At 37.2% G+C, this 20,623-nt stretch overlaps 2 protein-coding genes across 2 annotated transcripts in view; one reads left to right on the forward strand and one right to left on the reverse strand.

Annotated features, from left to right (window-relative positions):
- The window catches only part of LOC145765074 (drebrin-like protein), a 35,849-nt gene extending 30,549 nt beyond the window's left edge, over positions 1-5,300 (forward strand). Inside the window, exons 15-18 of the mRNA XM_082576812.1 lie at positions 184-572; positions 2,410-2,442; positions 2,883-2,981; positions 4,321-5,300. Of these exons, the coding sequence (XP_082432938.1) occupies positions 184-572; positions 2,410-2,442; positions 2,883-2,981; positions 4,321-4,457 (658 nt within the window). The 3' untranslated portion in view covers positions 4,458-5,300. The remainder of the gene's footprint in view (positions 1-183; positions 573-2,409; positions 2,443-2,882; positions 2,982-4,320) is intronic.
- A 5,723-nt stretch (positions 5,301-11,023) lies between these two features.
- The window catches only part of LOC145764883 (glutamine-dependent NAD(+) synthetase-like), a 45,653-nt gene continuing 36,053 nt past the window's right edge, over positions 11,024-20,623 (reverse strand). Inside the window, exons 12-13 of the mRNA XM_082576577.1 lie at positions 12,812-12,972; positions 11,024-12,429 (exon numbers count right to left, since the gene is read on the reverse strand). Of these exons, the coding sequence (XP_082432703.1) occupies positions 12,390-12,429; positions 12,812-12,972 (201 nt within the window). The 3' untranslated portion in view covers positions 11,024-12,389. The remainder of the gene's footprint in view (positions 12,430-12,811; positions 12,973-20,623) is intronic.

The raw sequence follows: 20,623 nt of genomic DNA on the forward strand, positions 1-20,623 counted from the left end.
GTGTAAGAAATTTAATTGTGTTTTTATAATGTTTTAAAATTATTCTTTTGAAACACTCTTCGTTGACATCTGTTCAACTTCAACTCCTGTGTTTAGAGGTGATCAGCGAAGAGCCATCGATGGCATCTCCAGTCTTCACTTTTCAGAAACTAATTCCTCGTCCACTTTATTTTATTTGCGCAGAAAGTACAGTTCGAGTGGTTCAAAAACATCGAGCATCAGTGAGTATCCTGCTGAACCAATGCAAGAATCACTAGCGCCTGAACCATCGTACCCATCGGAGCCTGAACCATCGTACCCATCGGAGCCTGAACCATCGTACCCATCGGAGCCTGCTCTTGAACCAGAACCAATTTATAAACCGGAACCATCTGCTCAACAGGAACAAAAATATCAACCAAATTACCAAGAACAAAAATACCAGCCAGAACCAGATTACCAACACCAAAATTACCAGTCAGAATCAGGTTATCAACAGGAACAAAATCACCAACAAGAACCAGATTACCAACAGCAACCAAACTCATACCACCAGCTCCAAGAACACCATGAACCGTCTCAACAAAATGAAGGTTTGTGCTGATAGAGACATGATGCTGGTTGCAACATAATAAGTTGTTCAGAAAAATGCTAAGAGCAAAGTAAAAGTTTACACTTTCTTTAAAAGCATGTTGTTTGTTGAGAAAAATGTCTATTTGACACCAACGTGTTATCTTTATTGATTGGTTTTCACAAAGGTTCTTCCTGTTTTCCGAGTTTGGTTCAAGATTTACTGCGCTACGTCACTTTGCAGTTTTAAGTTGTTTCATGTTCCGGCTTTGTAACAATAAGAATGGTTTGGAACAATCTGTTGTGAATAAATGTGAAATGAGTAAACCATACATTGGAGGTTCATGAAAACATGCTATGCAGTTGTTGGTCAAGCCTAACACTTAATTTATCACCGCTCGCCTCTAAACTGTCACGAGGTGTTTTACATAGTTATCCCATCGGAAATAATACAAAAAACTATGAAAACTTTTAAAGCAGGTAAACTATTTTTGAAAAGTAGGGATTGAACCAAAAAATGTCAATAAGTATGGTGACACTTTTATAGGGTCCTCCACTAAAATTCGAGAAAAAATGTGATTTAAAAGCCATCTTCAAACAAATTACTGATAAGTGTAAACCAGGGGTGTGCAACGTGCGGCCCGCGGGCCAAATGCGGCCCGCGAAGGAAAATTGTGCGGCCCGCGAAGATATGCCAATTTTGGATTGTGTGCGGCCCGCGAAACGTGTTTATAATTTAGTTTAGTCAAGTAGTCTACGTGCGAACAATTCATTAGAGTGGATTATTGTACATTTCGCACCTTCTGTTAACAATTTTAGAAATCTCCCACCATCCACCGCTAATCCGATTGTATTTAATTATTTGGAACGTCAGTAGATCAGAGGCACAGAATTGTACAGAGAATAGCTCAAACCATGAAACCGTATTCTGACGGTAATTTTGTGAAGCAGTGTCTTATCGATGTCGCAGAAGAAATGTGCCCTAAAAGGAAGAGTGAGTTTGAGAAAGTAAGTCTGTCTCGGTGGACGATAGCGAGGCGTATGGAATGCATCCTGAGGAGAAAACTGAACTTGCAGACTAATTTGAAAAATTATTCTTCGCCATTCAACACAGACATTGACAAAGCACCAGCTGATATCCAACGAACTGATTGATCTTCAAGAGAAAACGGATTTGAAAGCAAAGTATTTAAAAATGAATCTTGGCGATTCTTACCGAAAACTTCTCAACCAAGATGACTTTCCACATTTGAAAACATTCATGGCTTCAAAATTGGTTCTTTTTTGCTCAACGTATTTGTGCGAACAATTTTTTTTTAAATGAAAGAAGTCGTCCGGAAAAGAAGCCAGCTGCAAATTTCTCACTGAACTCGTTTAAAGTCAGTGTCACAATAAATTTGAATAGCAGTTTTCTTTAGAAATTTATGCGTCTTAACTTATTATTTCTGCAAAGAGATAAGGTCCCCTAATAATGCCATAGGAATAACATGAATAACAAAAAAACTACTTTTTTGTGCCTGCAACCACCAGAAAGCATATGTTAAATAAACGTGCGGCCCGCGGTTTCACCGAGATATTTATATCTGACCCTCCTGTAACAAAGGTTGCACACCCCTGGTGTAAACGATTATTTTAAACTTGTGTAATAACTTAAACTTCAAGTGGAAAGTCCATCTGATAACATTTTCAATAAACTCCTTAATAGTTCTTTCTAAACATCTGTATATTCGTTAAACTTGGACTCAAAGTTTGAAGAAGTTTTTTGCCTTCACTTATGTTGTTTGCGTAAAATGATTTTTTGCGAAGAAATTTACTTTGTGTTTTACAGTATATCTCATCTTTTATTTTGTCATCTCGCAGGTTATGACGATCAAGCTCAATACGCCAATGAAGGTTAGTGAGGTGTTTTGTGGTGGCTTCTTTTTGTTCTATTGACTTTGATCATTAGAACATGATCTTATTATGAATCAGTTTTTGTAAACGGCATTTAGTACAAGTTTGAAAAGTTGAAACAGAATGAATGATTCTCAAGTAAATAAAACCATTTTTTGTCAGCATGATAACAGCAATGTGAGTGGAACCTACTTCATCGAAATGACTGATAATTATAGCTAGGCCATTGATACGGCAGCCAAAGAAGTATAATGCAAGGACAGCACCATCACGTTTACTATTTGAATGTAGGCTGCAAAACCATCTTTGTGGTGTATTTGACTTGTTTGTCTTTGTTTGTTTGTCTCTTTGTTTTGTCTCTTGTTTGTCTCTTTGTTAATCGCTCGATCATCTTGTTTTATTTTCTCACAAACACAAACCAGTGACAAACCACATTATAGCTGCAGGCGCTTATGACGAAACCCCAGATGAGAGCTACCAACCAGCCTATGGCAACGTCCCCGAGATGAGTGCCAGGGCTCTTTATGACTACCAAGCAGGTAGTTATCTTTCTATGCTTACCGTTACTAAATTATATGGAGAGTATAAAGCATGGGTGGGCAACGTGCGGCCCTTTTCGTGTATTTATTGCTCTATTTGAGAATTTATAATATTAAATGTAGTGTAGTTGCTGAGTTATATCTGTTTATGGTTAAAAAAGTTACCTCTTTACCCAAATTGTACACTTTGTACATACATTTAATCCATAAACGCATTTGAATGTATGCCTTTGTTAGTGGATCTGTGATGAAACAATCCGCTCAGTAAAATTGCTTCATAATGTGATTTAGTAAAACTAACTCATGAGTAGGGCAAGTTTTTTTATGACCAAAAAATTGATTTTTTTTTAAGTATCAAATTTATGCTAATTTACGTAATTAAAAACTCTCATTCTAAGGTTTTACATGTATTTTGAACAATAACATATTCGAACAATGAATAAAACACTTATTTCATGTAGAATATTATAGACCAGATTGTGCGTTACAAAATAATGTGTCAAGATGATCTCGCAATGCAAATTGACATCAAACCGTAAGCGCTATTAGGCCACAGAAAACAATGAAAGTGTTGCTTCCAATAATTCGTTAAATTCAGCGTAAAAACTCTCATTTCCTCCTTCATCCACAAATTATTAAATTTTAATGTCTACAGGAACTGCTTGAACTACATCTACGAAGTTACTAGAGTTAAATAAATTTGCGTTTTATAGTAAAAACTAAAAGTCATCTTTTATGACCTAACACAGAAAAGATGACTTTTTGTGGCTTTATAAGGGGGGTTTTTAACCTGGGGGTCACGAGCCGCTTTTTGGGGCGTCACGAGATGCCTGAAAATCCAATGTATCGTTTTAAAAACTGTTTCTTTTCGCTGTCAACCATTCCTCGACCCGAGGTTATTGTTTAAGCTTTCAGACGATGCAAAGGCTTTAACAATAGAAAAGCATTCCATATTTTTCACCTAGTTCTTGTACGTTGCTCTGCTCAGACTAAATTTAACCAGTAACCATCCTATGGCAAAAAAGCAAGGTTATTTGGAATCCGATGTCAAATATGGATTTGTCTATCGTTTCCATTGGCATTGAAAAATTTCAGTGTGTAGACTATTTTGTTTGAAAGTTCTTTCAGCAACAGTTCCACGCATTAACAAGCTTGTTAAAATAATGCAGCACCAACCATCTCATTGAAGCTGATCATCTAAAACCTGTCAATTGTCTCATCTAGTTTATGAACTGTTGAAGTCAAATGAGGACGTTGGAGCATTTTCGGCATGGATCGTGTGTCTTCAACGCGCATGACCCTGATTTGCAACTTAGAGATCATTATTTGTTTTTTTCAGCCGATGACTCTGAAATAACGTTCGATCCCGGTGATGTCATCACCAACATCGAGCAAATCGATGAGGGATGGTGGAGGGGACAGGCCCCGGATGGAAGTTACGGTTTGTTTCCGGCGAATTATGTGGAACTTGTATAGAAGAAACAAGATTTTTTATTGTACGTTGCAGAAGCAGAGTGCAGACGTCAACTCATCAGTTCCTTGTGGAGAATGAAAACGCTACTTTTGTGCTTTTTTGCTTTGGAATATTTTGTATACTTTGCATTGTAAATCATATATTATACCATTCATATTTCCCAAGCCCTCCGAGCGGCGAGGGCCGTCGGGACTTCACCTGTGTTCTTATACTATTTTTCAAAATCATGTAACTTGGCACTAGCTTTTTTAAAAACTTTGATTATGTAAACATCTTCTACCTTTAGATTTTCAAAGGTTGGTCAACGAAAAAAGGTAAACTTAGCAAAATTGAAACCATTGACATAAAACTCGGCGTTGTGTGTTTGCATTCATTCCAACTTCTCACTCAATTATTAATAATATTGTTATCGATAAGATAATTTTTTTGTTAAAAGATTTTCTTGATTGCACCCGCAGAACTATTATGATATCGTCAGTACGCATCTCATTGTGTTTAACCAAATGCTTTTTTAAATGTGCGAATGTTCAATTTGTTCATAGTTTTTTTTTTATTGTCCATCTTACAAATGAAATCTATGCTGTTCCAAAATCCTGTCTCTTTAAAGTTGCAAACTCAATTTCTTTATCTTCTAGTTGGAAATTACTTCATATAGCTTTAAAAATAGGTTTGGGGTGTTATGTAAAACTGTGCTTATCATCTGATAAAGATTACCTTTTTTTATCATCGATTCTACGTGTACAGCGTTGGGTTTGTTTTGTCATGGCGGAGTTTATCAGATCGCAATGCTTTTTTTTGCTGCACTTTGAATCCAATGATTATGATAATTACATGCAGCTACTGCTTCTCTGTGTCCGTGCTGTCTCTTGAACCGGCATCCAGTGTCACATCCGTAAAATCTCATGTCAAGACTTGATATTTACTCATTAGCTACTTCCAGAGGTGGGAAGTAGCGCGCTACTTTTGTAGCGGCGCTACGTTTTAGGTAAAAGTAGCGGTGGCGGCGCTACTTTTTAGTTGGAGTAGCGGGGCTATTTTTTTTTCAAAGTAGCGGGAGAGGCGCTACTTTTTTTCAGTCGCATTCCCGCTACCCGCTACTTTTTAATTTAAAGTGAAAAAAATACTCGTTTTTTTCGCAACACTGACGTGGTCAAGCAGATGTATTATATAGTCCATAATAGCCTATTATAATCGGTTTGGTTGCAAAGTTTCGGTCTTTTGGGAATCTCGTTTTCTGGGGTGGAGCTGCGATCAAGGCATGAAATCGATAATGTTCATTTCAATACTAGCCGAAATAACGTTGTATAATATGCATATGGTTTAAAAACTATTAATACTACAAAAAGTGCTCAATACTAAGCAAAAAAGCAAAGCAGAGCGAATTAAATCAAATATAGTTATTAGCCTACTATCTGAATCCTTAACAGCCTGTTTCACCTTAAAGGGTCATGTTAATAAGACCTATATAATATATACTATAATCAATAAGACCTATATATATAGGAATATTCAATTTGAATAAGATCATTCTGATTATCCGTTAAGGTGAAACAGGCTGTTAAGGATTCAGATAGTAGCCTAATAACTATATTTGATTGTATCAAACTATATTTATATACCTATATTTATCAAACTATATTATATATATAACTATATTTGATTGTATATGGTTATATACTAGGGTGGGTCGAAATTTGGACTTTTTCTCCGATTTCATTGCTACAAACTTTTTTTCTTGCGAATAGTCATAAAACGACATTCCTGAAAGTTTGAGCTTGATCGGACATCGTCTTCATTTCTAAAAATCGCGATTTATAAAGGTACCTGAAGCGATTTTTTCGAGGCTTGAAAATGCATTGGTTTTAATAGGAAGTTGTTTTCACGAGATTTGAAAACGTCATAACTTACTTAATTCTTATTGTAAAATGATAATTTATGCGTCAACAGATTCAATATAATTAGGAGAATCCAATTCATTACGTACTGACTCTGAAAAATAATGACGTCATCAATGACGTCATTAAACAGTAATTTGCAAATAGCGATAAAACTGATAATCCTACATGCTTCATCTTTAAGTTATTTGACAACGAATTGATGTACTTTCCAAACATAAACATCATGCTGGTACTTGATGACGTCACCTACATTATTAAGATGAAACTGTCAAGATAGCATCAAGAACAGGTAGCAAGATTTTTGTTTCCGAAAAACACTACAGTGTTGTTCAGAAACCTGGAAATCAGTATTTAACTGCTGTCAGTCCAATATCAGGAACAGCTGAAGATATTACAAATGTCTCATGCATGGACTGTATCAAAAAATATAATATGGTGCATTGTGTCAAAGTAGTTGGGTGTGATTCCGTGAATGTAAACACTGTATTTCAATCAGGTGTGATAACTGGGCTGGAACAACGCCTTGGTCATCGTGTGAGTTGGTTTGTATGCATGTTGCACAGTTGCAGCCAATGAGTTGCCCTTTCGACACGTCTTCGTACATTAGATGGACCTACCAGTGGTGACAGACCATTTAAAGGACCAATAGGGAAGCTTCTAAGTAGAGTTGAATTTGAAGAAGTCAACCCTCTATTTGTGCCTGCGAAGATATGGCCAGGAAATCGTTTGCTACCGGAGCACACAGTAAAAGATCTATCGACTGATCAAAGGTATCTGTACGAGATTACCAATGTCATTAGGAATGGCTATGTTTCATCTAAACTAATGTACGTAAAGAATGGTCCGTTAAATCATTCGCGGTGGCTAACTTTCGCTTCACGTTGCTACAAACTATACATCAGTGATCACAAATTGCCAAGTGACATTGCAGAAAACTTGAAAATAATTGTTGCGCATAGTCATTCAATATGCCCCATGTTGGTTCGGTATAAAGTGTGAACCATTGTACAAAAACGGACCAAAGCATATCCTCAAATCATTGCAGTGTTGTTCACTTTTGCCTGATAAAATTCGAGACATTGCGTTGAAATATGTTAAAAAGAATGCCTATTTTGCACATCCGGAAAGGCAGTGTAGAACAAATCTTTAAAGAGCAATATTGTTATTTAAAATCAAGTGAATCATAACTAATTGATAGCGATCCATTATCTATCACAAACACGCAATATTTTCCAGAAGCCATCATACCGAAATATAATTTAAAAACATGGATGACGTCATCAAGTACCAGCATGATGTTTATGTTTGGAAAGTACATCAATTCAGAGATGAAGCATGTAGGATTATCAGTTTTATCGCTATTTGCAAATTACTGTTTAATGACGTCATTGATGACGTCATCATTTTCAGAGTCAGTACACAATGAATTGGATTCTCCTAATTATACTGAATCTGTTGACGCATAAATCATCTTTTTACAATAAGATCTAAGTAAGTTATGACGTTTTCAAATCTCGTGAAAACAACTTCCTATTAAAAACAATGCATTTTCAAGCCTCGAAAAAATCGCTTCAGGTACCTTTATAAATCGCGATTTTTAGAAATGAAGACGATGTCCGATCAAGCTCAAATTTTCAGGAATGTCGTTTTATGACTATTTGCAAGAAAAAAAGTTTGTAGCAATGAAATCGGCGAAAAAGTCCAAATTTCGACCCACCCTATTATATACACTACATGCAGTGAGCATTGCATCATCAGTCATCACCTATGCTAAGATGTCCAAAATAAGGTTTTAATGTATTGGTTAAAGTAAAACTGTTGACAAATGGTTAGCTAAGATATTTGTTGCTGATAAAATTTTCTTACACGATGATTTTTGTTAAAAGAAACCATTACGGGACAATTTTGTGTGATGTGTTTTGCTTACAACTTAAAAGTTTCAACATAGTTTATCTTATTTCTAAACAGCTCATTTATTTCTAGCTGACGTCAACTTCTTGGGCGAATATCTTTGTGTGATGAAGCCTATCTGCCAGGCTTTATTAGACATTCTCCAGGTCGAGTCCAAGGCGTATTACGGAGTCTTGCTTCCAACCATTACAATTTACGCGAAGAAGTTGACCGGGATCAGTGATCTTGTGACCTGTGAGGAGGAGACAAGTCCTTGAAGGGGTGAAGAAACGATTCAACAAGTGCTTCAGCGACATGAAATGCGTTATTGCATCATATCGTTATCCCTCCTTCAAGACGTCGTGGCTACAATTTCTGCACTACATTTCCACGGATGATGCTGACGCACTGCCAGAAAAAGTCAAGACAGATGTAATTCGACTGTTGCGGGAAACATCAAGCCAGGTTGATACCGAGAAGAGTGACACCAACACCAGTCACGACTCCAAGGATGGATTTTTTGGGTGTGTTGGCGCCATCTTGTGAAACGTCGGTGCAGAAGGAAACAGCAATTGTGGACTCTTTTTTTTCAGACTGGAGCAAGTCCTTGAGCTTTTCGAATGCCAAGAAATATCTGTTCATTGTATACAACATCCCCATTCCTTCCAGTGCTGCGGTGGAGACTTCTCTGTTGGAAAAAATGTGCTTAAGCCAAAGCGGGCAGGACTTAGTGACTCACATTTTGAAAAGCTCGTGTTTTTGAAAGATGCGTAACAATAATTTTTCCTTTTAGAATGTGTTTTCTATAATAACGTTAGAATGACAGTGTAAACGAATGATAACATTCGTTTTCAAGGTAATTTTTGCATCACTAGAGACTTGAAGAGTGTTTCCTAGTGTCATTTTAGACAAAAGTAGCGGTAGCGCGAGCTACTTTGGTCCGAGTAGCGCGCTACTTTTGTAAATCGGTAGCGCGCGCTATTTTGGTCTAAGTAGCGGGTGCCCACCTCTGGCTACTTTATTGAAGCGCGTCTGTAGTGTGATGTTGGTACCAACAAATTTCCTGTTTCCTACCCACATTTTTTTAAAGTTATCTTGCACCGCAGCATATCAGACCAGCGCCAACATATCAACTGCAGAGGCGTGATCTTCCCATCCAACACCGGATGCACTTATTCTTCCAGTTTCTCACCTGCAATACCATCTCAGCTTTTGTTCATAGTGAGCAAGCTCGCAATATTTCCGTATCCGGCCTTTTAAGTCGATTTATTACACTGGGCAACATTTTCCAACTTATTTTTATTCCTTTCTCGTTTCAAGTTTACTTAGACTAATGTGGCCATGCTGAATTCAAATCTGGTGTTAGATTTTTTATAACACATCACGTTTTTGAGATATGATAATAAAAATACCTTATTTTTGCCAAAAGTGGAAGATTTGGCGTACCGTTTACCACCAACCTATGCAGTGCCACAGCGAAAGGTTAGTGTTAGACAGGCCAAAATAGCTTAAATAAGGTTACTGGACGAGCATTGCCATAAGCCTTCTTAAATCTTTGTTATTTCATGCAAAACATTGACAGGGGGGGAAGGAGTCAATTATACTTTTGGCGTCACTTTTAGCTTGATATTATTGTTTTGTTAATAATGTTGTTTCCAAAACAAATTAGTATCAAAATTGTAGTTTGTAGATGTATTTCAGCTATTTATGCACTCCATGGCATGGATTTTCTGGATGTAGCACAATATGTATGTGTAATAAACGTAACGTCAAACCTTACACTTTTGGCAAAAGTAACAATTTGCTGTTATCGTTTCTCACAAACCTGACGTGATAGGATAAATCTGAGGTTAGATTTGGAATCAGCATCCCACAGTTAGTACAAGTCATATATTTTCATTTGAGGAATAAATTTGATGTTGCCCAGTATTATGACGTCAGGGCCAGTCTTGCTTTTGGTTTAATTTAGCCACCGGAGGACAGCCAGTACACATGTAAGTTGCGTGTTTAATTCTTTGTCCAGGTAGTTTCGCATGCTTGTAGAGACTTTCAACGCAGGGCCAGTTATCGAGATTGACAGGGTGAAGTTTTCGATTGTTGAAGTGTTGTTGGCAGGGAATTATTCCATCCCTAAAGTGCCGCTGAATGGAGAGCAGTTCTTAGAATGCGTTGCTCAAGCGGACACCCCGAAAGTCGAACCACCGCTACTTGATCCTCAAGCTTTTTCGTTTACGAAGTCACGCGCAAACCAATATGCATCCTATCTGCTAAACGTCTTCACTGAATAATTATGTGTCATGTAGCCTACCCTAATGTGTTTTTTTCCTTGCGTACTTAACCGCCCTTTGACGTGCTTCTCCACCGAGCCGTTTCATTCTTGTGTATTCAAAACTGCAGCTGGTGGAAAAATCTCGCTACATATGTTTTTAAATCAGTGCCCTAAAATAGGTAGGCACTTTAACATCACCCACTCGTCGAAGAGTGCCTGCTTTTCAATGTGAAATTGCTTTGTGTTTTAGTCACAATTTTCCTTATAAACTCCATTGATTGCAGTCATTAAGATCCTTCTTGCACTCAGTTCAGTTGCAGAAGAAAAAATAGTAATAGCAGAGGGTGGGAATCGAACCCACGAAATCGAAATTACTACTCCTCTGCCCTAACCATTAGGCAACGCTGGTTGTAGCGAAGCACTCAGTTAAATTTCTTTGTATCAAAAATTTTCGATCAGAATATCACGTGTCAAGTCACATGACTGAAATCAGCTGAATCGCGAGTACGCTTTTCGACGAGTGGGTAATGTTAAAGTGCCTACCCCTAAAATAGGTGTAACATTCGACGCACCTTATTTGTTAACCTGAGTAGTGAGTAATCATTTTCCTTTGTATTTGAAGTCGACAGAGCCGTGGGGACATCTGGCATATCAATGCAACATGGAAGACGTTTCGATAAAAATCTCGTAGCCTAAGTGTCCATAAACTTAGGACAAGTAAAATGTTTCCATTACGTTGTCACGTCCAATACGTACATGCAACTTCTAGTTATAAAACGAATAGCCTATATAAAAAAATGGAGTTATCAGCGAAAGCAACACATGCTTTATTCCAGTTCCTATGTGACGGTTTTGGTAGCACCACTGATGAGTGACAGTTGAACGGTCTCTACATACACAAGCTACAAACGATCAACTGATTTGACAATTTTACACTCATCAAGCAGCCTCAAGCCGAAAAAAAGAACCTTATAAAAAAACGACCCACTGACTTCAACACCATTCGTTATATTCCGAAAGCCAGTGCAAACCGCAACTACCACAGCGCACTTGTAGCGTCAGGCTATAACAGGTCGTTTGTACGGTATCTACATTTGTGAAGTAAACAACGATCATGGACTGATGCTAAAAGCGAAACTCAATCTATGATAAGTTAACAAAAAAAAACAAAAAAAACGTGTAGCTTATGCCGATAAGAAACTGCATTCAAACTACCTGTTGGTGCATAAAATTGTATCAGCTTTACCCGAAAAAAATAACAAGATCAAGTTTAGTTAAAAATGCTAAATAATAAAATAACTAAATAACGCCACAGCTACAGTGTGTTGTGTAGTATCGGGCATGTCCGAATGAACGATACAGTCGGTAGTAGACTACAGAAAGAACAGCAAGGATGGCAGCTGACGGGCTTGTGGCCCTTATTACCACCGCATGACTGTGACCCATTACAAAAAGATTGCAAAGGTTAGACCTCCATTGACTTCTTTACCGTCCAAACCAAAGAAACTACAAGTGTGACAATTATGTCATCCACAAGAAAATGATCAACTTTCGTCTAAAATGAGCGGATGAAGCTTACTCACACGTAACACGAAATAGGCCTAATACAAATTTACAAGAGCGTTGCGATGTTAAATGATAAGCCTGCAACGCGACATTCATGTGAGACCTCAAACCATGGAAGTCATGGCATATTTAAGTTATATTATAATTATTTGATTTAGAAACATTTTCTGGGAAAGAAACTAATTGTAAAATTTCCACAATAATTAAGAAGCTTTAAATTTATGGAATATTTACGAATTCATACACACGATTAAAATGCAAAAAGCGTAAAATAAAAAGTTTTGCACTTTGATTATTCCCTCTTCTCAAGATTAATTCTTCTCAAGTTTTTCAGCAGCTTCGTCTATTTCTCTGCAATGGATGAGTGGCGTTAAGGTAAAACATCAACCAACCAATTGCCGTTTATTGTTCACATCATCGCTCCCAGTGGGTTACTCCACTATGCCACTTGTGGCAAATATCCTCAGTGAATTAAAACATTAACGACGAGGTTATTGAAATATACGACCACTTCCTTTTAGAAACTAACAAAACTATTCAACTACAATTTCGTCGTCGTGTGAGTATCTGGGGCCGACAGTCTATTATCCTTTTACCACCCCAGATTTACGATGTTCCCAGACTACACTGGAAGGCTGCTAGAGAGCAGCCAGTTTTAGGTTTCATCATCCATGACGCGCAGACCTTCCACTTCAAACTACAATTTTGAATCATGGAAATGAAAAGGTCATACCTAAACTGCCAAGTCCAGTTCTTATTATAAAGAAAAGGTCGAAGGTCAAATCTGTTGTCATCAGGACTGTAGTCCTCTGCGTGCATGGAGGGTGTCAAAGTGGTCATCTTGTGTCGGTTGATAGAATGCGTAATGAAGAAATGTTTGACTTTGGCTGCAACCTGTCACATCGTACAAAAGAAGGAAACAAGCAAAGCATTGAACCGAAACTACGAGATATCCAACTTCGTAGCGTATGATAACAATAAAAATATTGCGGTATATGAATAGTTGGACGAACGATTGTTATGATTTGTATTTACGTCACAAATTGAATCACTGCAAGATTTTACTTTAATAAAAACCGGCTACATTGTGCATAAACGGATCTATACTGACGAACTACTGAAAAGCTTCATAGCGCTTCCTGCTGAAATTGAACAAAGAAAATTTTTCCTTTTACACAAGAAGAAACAGTTTGGTTGTTGCGACATCATGATCAAATATCGAAATAATTTTGAGATTGCCATGATACATGGTTTCATATGTTTGCATAATTTGCTTCTGTCAACAAAAATTTGCCTGGATTAACCCAATGTAACCTTTTTTTAATGCGTCCGTCTCCTCATGTAGGCTATGTTAGAACTTTTCATTTTTTCCATATTATATTATTATAGACGCTTTAGACCTGAACTAAAGCATTTCTTTAAAAATTGCTCGTTTTTATGTTTGTTCATAGTATTGTAGCCAAGTTGTTGCGTCTTTGGGAGCCGCCAAACATGTCACAAAGAGTTAAAACGACAACAAGCGTGTTTTAAATAAAAATATCCTTGCAAGAGCAATAACTGTGCTAGTAAAGCAAGGCACTTAATCACATCCCCTGGCCGACCCATCCACTTAAAAGCAAGTCAAAGAACTATGAGTAGAAAAACGAAAAATTAATTTGACGGTTCAGCAACTGAGGCCAAAGAGCATCTGTGGGCTACGACCCTAGAACGTTAATTAAACTCCTATTGTGGACATGCAACATACCGTATGATACAAGACACTTAATTGGTTTTAATGGTCCCTTTCCCGTTCATATGACCACTAAAAATTTTCATCTGCCATACATAAAACATAAAGCAGGATATGACAAAATAAGTTCAAAAACTTTACCAATTTTACAATACAAATTGTTGCAATTAATTAATAAAGCCAATGTTCGCTTAAAAATAAAAATGCTTCTGCAGGCAAAATTCTTCCTTAGAAAGCATGAACTTCCTCCTCGGTCGGGAACCATTGAACTAATCAAAACGCAAGTATGAACGTGTATCGTAATTAGAGCACGATATCTCAACTAAAAAAACAAGTCTGTAAAAACTGAAAAAGCAAGCTTGTATAATTATTTTCATCATCATTAACGTCATGTGCCGTCTCCCAGCCGAACGTAGGCTGTCAACTGCTTCCACATGTCACGCTCTTCCGCTATTCTTTTTGCTTCTTTGATATCTGACAAGTGTCCGCCCCGATAGCTCAATTGGTTAGCGCGTCACTTTTGGAACGAAGAAGCTTCAAGATCAAGCGGCGCTGGTTCGACTCATAGGGCGTGCGCTTGAGCAACGCACGTTAAGAACTGCTCTCCATTCAGCGGCATCTAATGGATGGAATAATTTCCCGGCAACAAGACTTCAACAATCGGAAACTTTACTCTGTCAATCGCGGTGACCGGGCCTGCGTCAGTGATTCAAAGCCTCTACATTACAAGTATGCGAAACTGCCAGGGTTAAGCTCTGCAAGAAGCTTTCCCAGTCCGAGGATAAAGATTCAATCAAGTCAACTCACTGTTTTACATCATCTCCCCAAGCTCATCTTCTTCTTCTGCACCTCTTTCCTTCCACCATACCTTCAATAACTAATTAATGTAGCTGTCCTGCCAATCCTCTCAAAATACATCCCACGAATTTCATCTTTTGCTTTGCTAAACCATTTGTCCATCTATCGTGCACTCCAATTCATGTTCTAATTGATTCGTTTGTAATGTGTTTTTTATATGATAATTTTAATATTCTTCTGTAGCACTAGACTTAAAAAGCATTAAATTATTTGTGAATTTTTTTGCTGTAGATCCAGCTTTCACTTCCATATGACACAACTGGTTTGATATAACAAGATAATAGTTCCAGTGTTACTTGCAATCTATATTTCTTTTTAAAAATTCCTTGCATTTCCAAAACGACGGCTTTGCTTGATCGCTTTTTCTTTTTACATCATTGGTGCATCTTCCATCTTGTGTTATGAAGGACCCAAGGTTTGCGTTGGCGGTGACCTGATCCAATTATTCTCCTTCCAGCTTATTTCATTTTTTTATTGCTTTTTTCTATCAACAGTGTCTTTGTTTTCTTTAAATTTAGTGTCATTCCGTATTTTTTGCTGATTTCATTAATTTTGTCTGCACTTATTTTCGTTATTAGTTATTTTCGCTGAACAGAATTTTAAGGTATTGCCATTACCATTCATATCATCGTTTTTGTCTACATATTTTCTCGAGAACATTTCAATTTTTCTCGATGTTTTGAGTTGATGACAGATGCGAGATATAGAAAAAAGTCTATCAAATCTAGTTTCAATGCAATTTCTAGTTTTTTCAAAGTCAAGTGTTAATTATTTCAGCAATCATTGCAAATGAGTTCCATGCTGACTAGGGTGTTTCATTTGCTCCCTTTATTTGAATTTTGATCTGTCCCTAAGTTAATTCTGTTCCTTTTGGGAAAAAAATAACCTGGAAATAATTTTTAATTTCATGGCCCCCCGTTTACCCCCCCCCACCGCGACTCCGAAATTTCTGCCTACTCCAATCGCCATAACTCAAAAACCACTTTATGGGTTGTTGGGTATCAAAGTTATTGCCATACCCCACTTTAATTCAAAAATGCTGGTAAAATAATAATCTGAGCAAAAATTTTTATTTTTTATTTTTGCACAACATAAGAAAAGCAGTTAGCATGAATATTGAATAGCCAAACATACGATGTGAACAACCAAACATAAGTGGCAACTGACACAACACCAAAATTAATCACATGACACAATATTATCAAAAACCATCTATGAAGTAATAGGACATCACAATAAGTAATAGCACAGCTGGGGCTCACACAACCTCCATTAAGCAGGCAGCAACGTGGTGTGTTGTGCTTAGCGCATTGTTCTTCGCACCAAAGAGTGTTTACATTAATTTCAGCTACTGAAACCACTGTGTTGCTGTTTTCTTGTGCAAGAAGCGTCAAAATGATTGCCTCCATCCAGTAATGGGTAGTTAAAATAAATTCCAGTCATACTAATGTAAGTCACTGGAAACAGTGTATTGCAGGTAACTCCAAAGCAAGTGCTGCAAAAATTGCCTACTATGTGCTGTGCTTCAATGATGTTTTTCCATCCTGGAGGATAAAAATTCAATGACGACAATACAAGTGGGACATGAATCATGAATAGTAGGCTAACACAGCTAATGCTGATTAAGTAGGACATGGATAGGATACTAAGGCCTGTATTCTAAGATCCAACTTGAGTTCAAACTGAAACTGGTTTGGCTTGGTCTATGTATTTGGTATACCATAACCCAAATACAACTTTCTGATGTATTCAGCAGCATGTATCAAGATAGTCTCCAACGTCCCTTGTAGTCTGCCTGTAGACACCATAGTATAGGGGAAGTCACTCTGTCTCGAATTTTTAATGATCTAAATTTTGAAATTACCAAGTCTCCTGATGTTACGCTGTACTGCTCAGCATAGTTTCCAGAGGGGTGATTAATTAGAGTTCATTGAACTCTGTCGTATTTTCCTGGAAAATTCACTGCAAAATCCAATAACCTTCAAAAACTCAGGAGCTTTGCATAAAGCCAGATGGACGGCAAAGCTGATTTACTCCATTAAGATATATCTTCTGGGAAAGTACATTGGAGAGCTTACACTTAGCACTGTTATTACCACTCAACAAACCTCAAAGATAAGAGGCTTTGTCAACTTCGTCACTCATGTCATGTGTATTCTCAGTGGTGGTTGACATGTTCATCGCCCACTGATGCTCCATGGAATGATCTAAATTTTACAAGATGCTGTTCACTTACAGCAACATCAATAACTGTATTGCTCTGAAGGCATTAAAGAGACACCTTTGGTACTTGACAGAGGAAATGATTTCTCTTTCTCTATTCAGAGAACACACCCCTGTTGAAGAAACTTGGTTTATTGCTGATCGAATCCTACAATGCATTGATACACAGTACACACTCAGCCATCCCAAACCAGCGACATGGATCTGGGTTTGAAAAACCAAAATTTCCACAACACTTTGGTCCATCAACAAGGCTTGGTGATTTAGTTGGACAAGATTCATGCTATTTTATCAACTTGTTAAACCTGAACCATAAATTTTGCACCTGCCTGTTAATGAATGGCATGATAACAGCATCTTAAAGGGGTACTAAAGGAAAAACCTGACTTGGCGATTTTCCACGTTCTTTGTGTTTAACATGCTACCATAAAACGATTTTCAATAAAATTTTGCCCCATTGCGGTCTGACCACCATTGTGGGCGTGCTTTTGTCAGAGCTTTCAAAATGAGATTTTGCCTGAGCAACGAAGCGTGCGACTGTGCAGTCTACGTCATAAAGGCTAGCAATCAACCGATCACGCAATAATTGTTACTGCGGGCGATTTGACTGTAGGCTATGTATGTATTTTAGGGTTGTTCAAAAAAACACTTTTTTCTCGAATTTCAGTGGGGACCCCCTGGAATTGTTAGGTTGCATCTAAAAACCCCACAAACCAAATATGAGCACGTTTGGTTCAGTATTAACCGTGCAACGTCAATTTGAAAATTTAGATTTTGGTTAAAATTTTCAAAATATTTTTTACTCCCCCCTGAAAAAAAAATTTTTTTTTCAACTTTTTTTTGCATTGCTGGCAATGGAATAGCTGTAAATAAACCTGTTGACAGTTTAAAAGCAAATAGTCATGGTTTAAATGTCACATTTTAACGATAGTTGTGAGGTTGTTTTATGCAAAAATGGCTTTTTTGCATGTTTTCATGAACTTCGGATAAGTTGTTGAATGTTGATACAATTGTGTGAATATTAACTGCACTATTTTTTTGATCTTTAACATCTCAGATCATTGTGAGTTGTCTCTCTTTTGTATAACATTATGTTGAACTTCAAGTCTTGTGTGTAACTGATAAGCTGCAGTCAACTAATCTTTTTGATTTTCTCATTTAGATATTATTCTGGAACAAAGATTTGCATTGGTGAAAAGGGATAGCTAGAGTTTGTTCCTGATTGCATAATTACTGTAGAGTGCGGTAATTCTTCAAATTTGTTTACCTGCTGCCATGCATTCCACACGTTCAAAAGATGTGGAAGTATTTTTAATTGGAAAGCCCAAAGATCAACCATTCTCTCTCAGTTACAATTGCCAACAAAGAGAGCTGTTTTACAAAAGTTTTTTTCTATTTGAAAATTCAGAAAAAGCCAAGACAGGATGCTGTGGCCACTACATGCAGTGAGGTTGAATTCCTGTGGAAAAAGATCTCTGGAGGATCCACACCTGAATATTCCTGTTTTCAGACCAAGAAAACAATCAAACTAAAACTGAACAAACTGTGGAATGAGCACAGGAAAATTGAAGCACAGGCTCGTAAACATTCCAAACAAGGTAATACGAGAAAAGATCAGTTTGGCGCTGATTTGGATCCCCTTTTTGATATAGCAAAAGCAAATATTAAAGAAAAAGTTAATGAAGAAGACTATGCTTTCGTGAAAGATCAACAAAGCCAGCGAAAGTCTACATTTGGATGCAAAGATAAAGCATTGGAAAAACGCCTTCTACGGAAAACAAGAGCATAAGAAGTTGAACTGGGAATGAAAAACAAATCGGTGAAGGAGATGGAAGTATTAAATTCTGTGGAGACTGACCTTGATTTCCTAAGCAGCAGTGATACTGATGCCAGTTCAAGCTGTGTGAGCAGAGAAGATTGGGAAGGTGCATCCAACATCCCAGCGAAACCACAATCGGTTTCCTTAGAAGTGCCAAGGCAGATAACTAAACTGCCACAAGTCATAGCAGCTGCTGATCGCCATAAGCTCTCAAGTAATGCAGCCAAAACATCATTTAATGCATTACTTGAGATCTTATGGCGATTCAATTTTCCTGTAGTCGTTTCACAGTTTTTTCAGTTTTAGTTTGATTGTTTTCTTGGTCTGAAAACAGGAATATTCAGGTGTGGATCCTCCAGAGATCTTTTTCCACAGGAATTCAACCTCACTGCATGTAGTGGCCACAGCATCCTGTCTTGGCTTTTTCTGAATTTTCAAATAGAAAAAAACTTTTGTAAAACAGCTCTCTTTGTTGGCAATTGTAACTGAGAGAGAATAGTTGATCTTTGGGCTTTCCGAATAAAAATACTTCCACATCTTTTGAACGTGTGGAATGCATGGAAGCAGGTGAACAAATTTGCAGAATTACCGCACTCTACAGTAATTATGCAATCAGGAACAAACTCTAGCTATCACTTAATACAAATATTTGTTCTAGAATAATATCTAAATGAGAAAATCAAAAAGATTAGTTGACTGCAGCTTATCAGTTACACACAAGACTTGAAGTTCAACATAATGTTATACAAAAGAGATCATTGTTATACTCACAATGATCTGTGCTGTCAAAGATCAAAAAAAATAGTGCAGTTAAAATTCACACAATTGTATCAACATTCAGAACTTATCCGAAGTTCATGAAAGCATGCAAAAAAGCCATTTTTTGCATGAAACAACCTCACAACTATTGTTAAAATGTGACATTTATATCGTGACTACTCGCGTTTAAACTGTCAACAGGTTTATTTACAGCTATTCCATTGCCAGCAATGCAAAAAAAGTTTAAAAAAAAAATTTTTTTCAGGGGGGAGTAAAAAAAATTTTGAAAATTTTAACCAAAATCTAAATTTTCAAATTGACGTTGCACGGTTAATACTGAACCAAACGTGCTCATATTTGGTTTGTGGGGTTTTTAGATGCAACCTAACAATTCCAGGGGGTCCCCACTGAAATTCGAGAAAAAAGTGTTTTTTTGAACAACCCTAATGTATTTACATCAAAACAGCACATTTTAACATCAAAACAGCAGACAGTTTGCTCAAAACATCAGATTGGTAACGTGGCTTTTGTTATTGCTGGCCTTTATGACGTATTCTCGAGCAGTGTTTGCACGTTTTGGTCATTTTGAAAAAAAATGAAAATAAATGAAACTCTGGACTTTGGGCCTTGCCAGCGCCATTGAAAACAATTTTTTTTCGGTAATTGTTTTTGAAATGTATTCTTGAATGTTCAGTTTACTCATTTTAATGCTTAATTCCGGTTTGAAATTTTCCTTTAGTATGCCTTTAAAAGAAAACCTGGTAAATGTCCTAGGAAGCAATGTAATTAATGACTGTGCTGAAAGGTATATAAAATTAAGCTCAAACTTCTTGGGATCTTCTCACAACGAAGACCATTACCAAGACACCCTGCAAGTGGCAAAAAAAACACAGAAAGTGTCAACCATTCCTTCGCAAAAGAAGCACCCTCTGTTGATGATGCCCAACTGCCTCTTTGACGATTATATGCATGCATCATCAATCATGATAATATGTCAACCAACTGGCTGGGATAGTAATCGTACTTGCAGTTTTTGAAAAAATGCAACTATTTGCAGGATTATAGATAACTTAAGCCCATATTCTAAGATCCAACTTGAGTTCAAGCTGAAACTCAAGTTTGACTTGGTCCATGCATTTGGTATACCATAACCCAAG

The sequence above is a fragment of the Aplidium turbinatum genome, chromosome 2 (genome assembly GCF_918807975.1).
Source record: "Aplidium turbinatum chromosome 2, kaAplTurb1.1, whole genome shotgun sequence".
Lineage (NCBI taxonomy): Eukaryota > Metazoa > Chordata > Ascidiacea > Aplousobranchia > Polyclinidae > Aplidium > Aplidium turbinatum.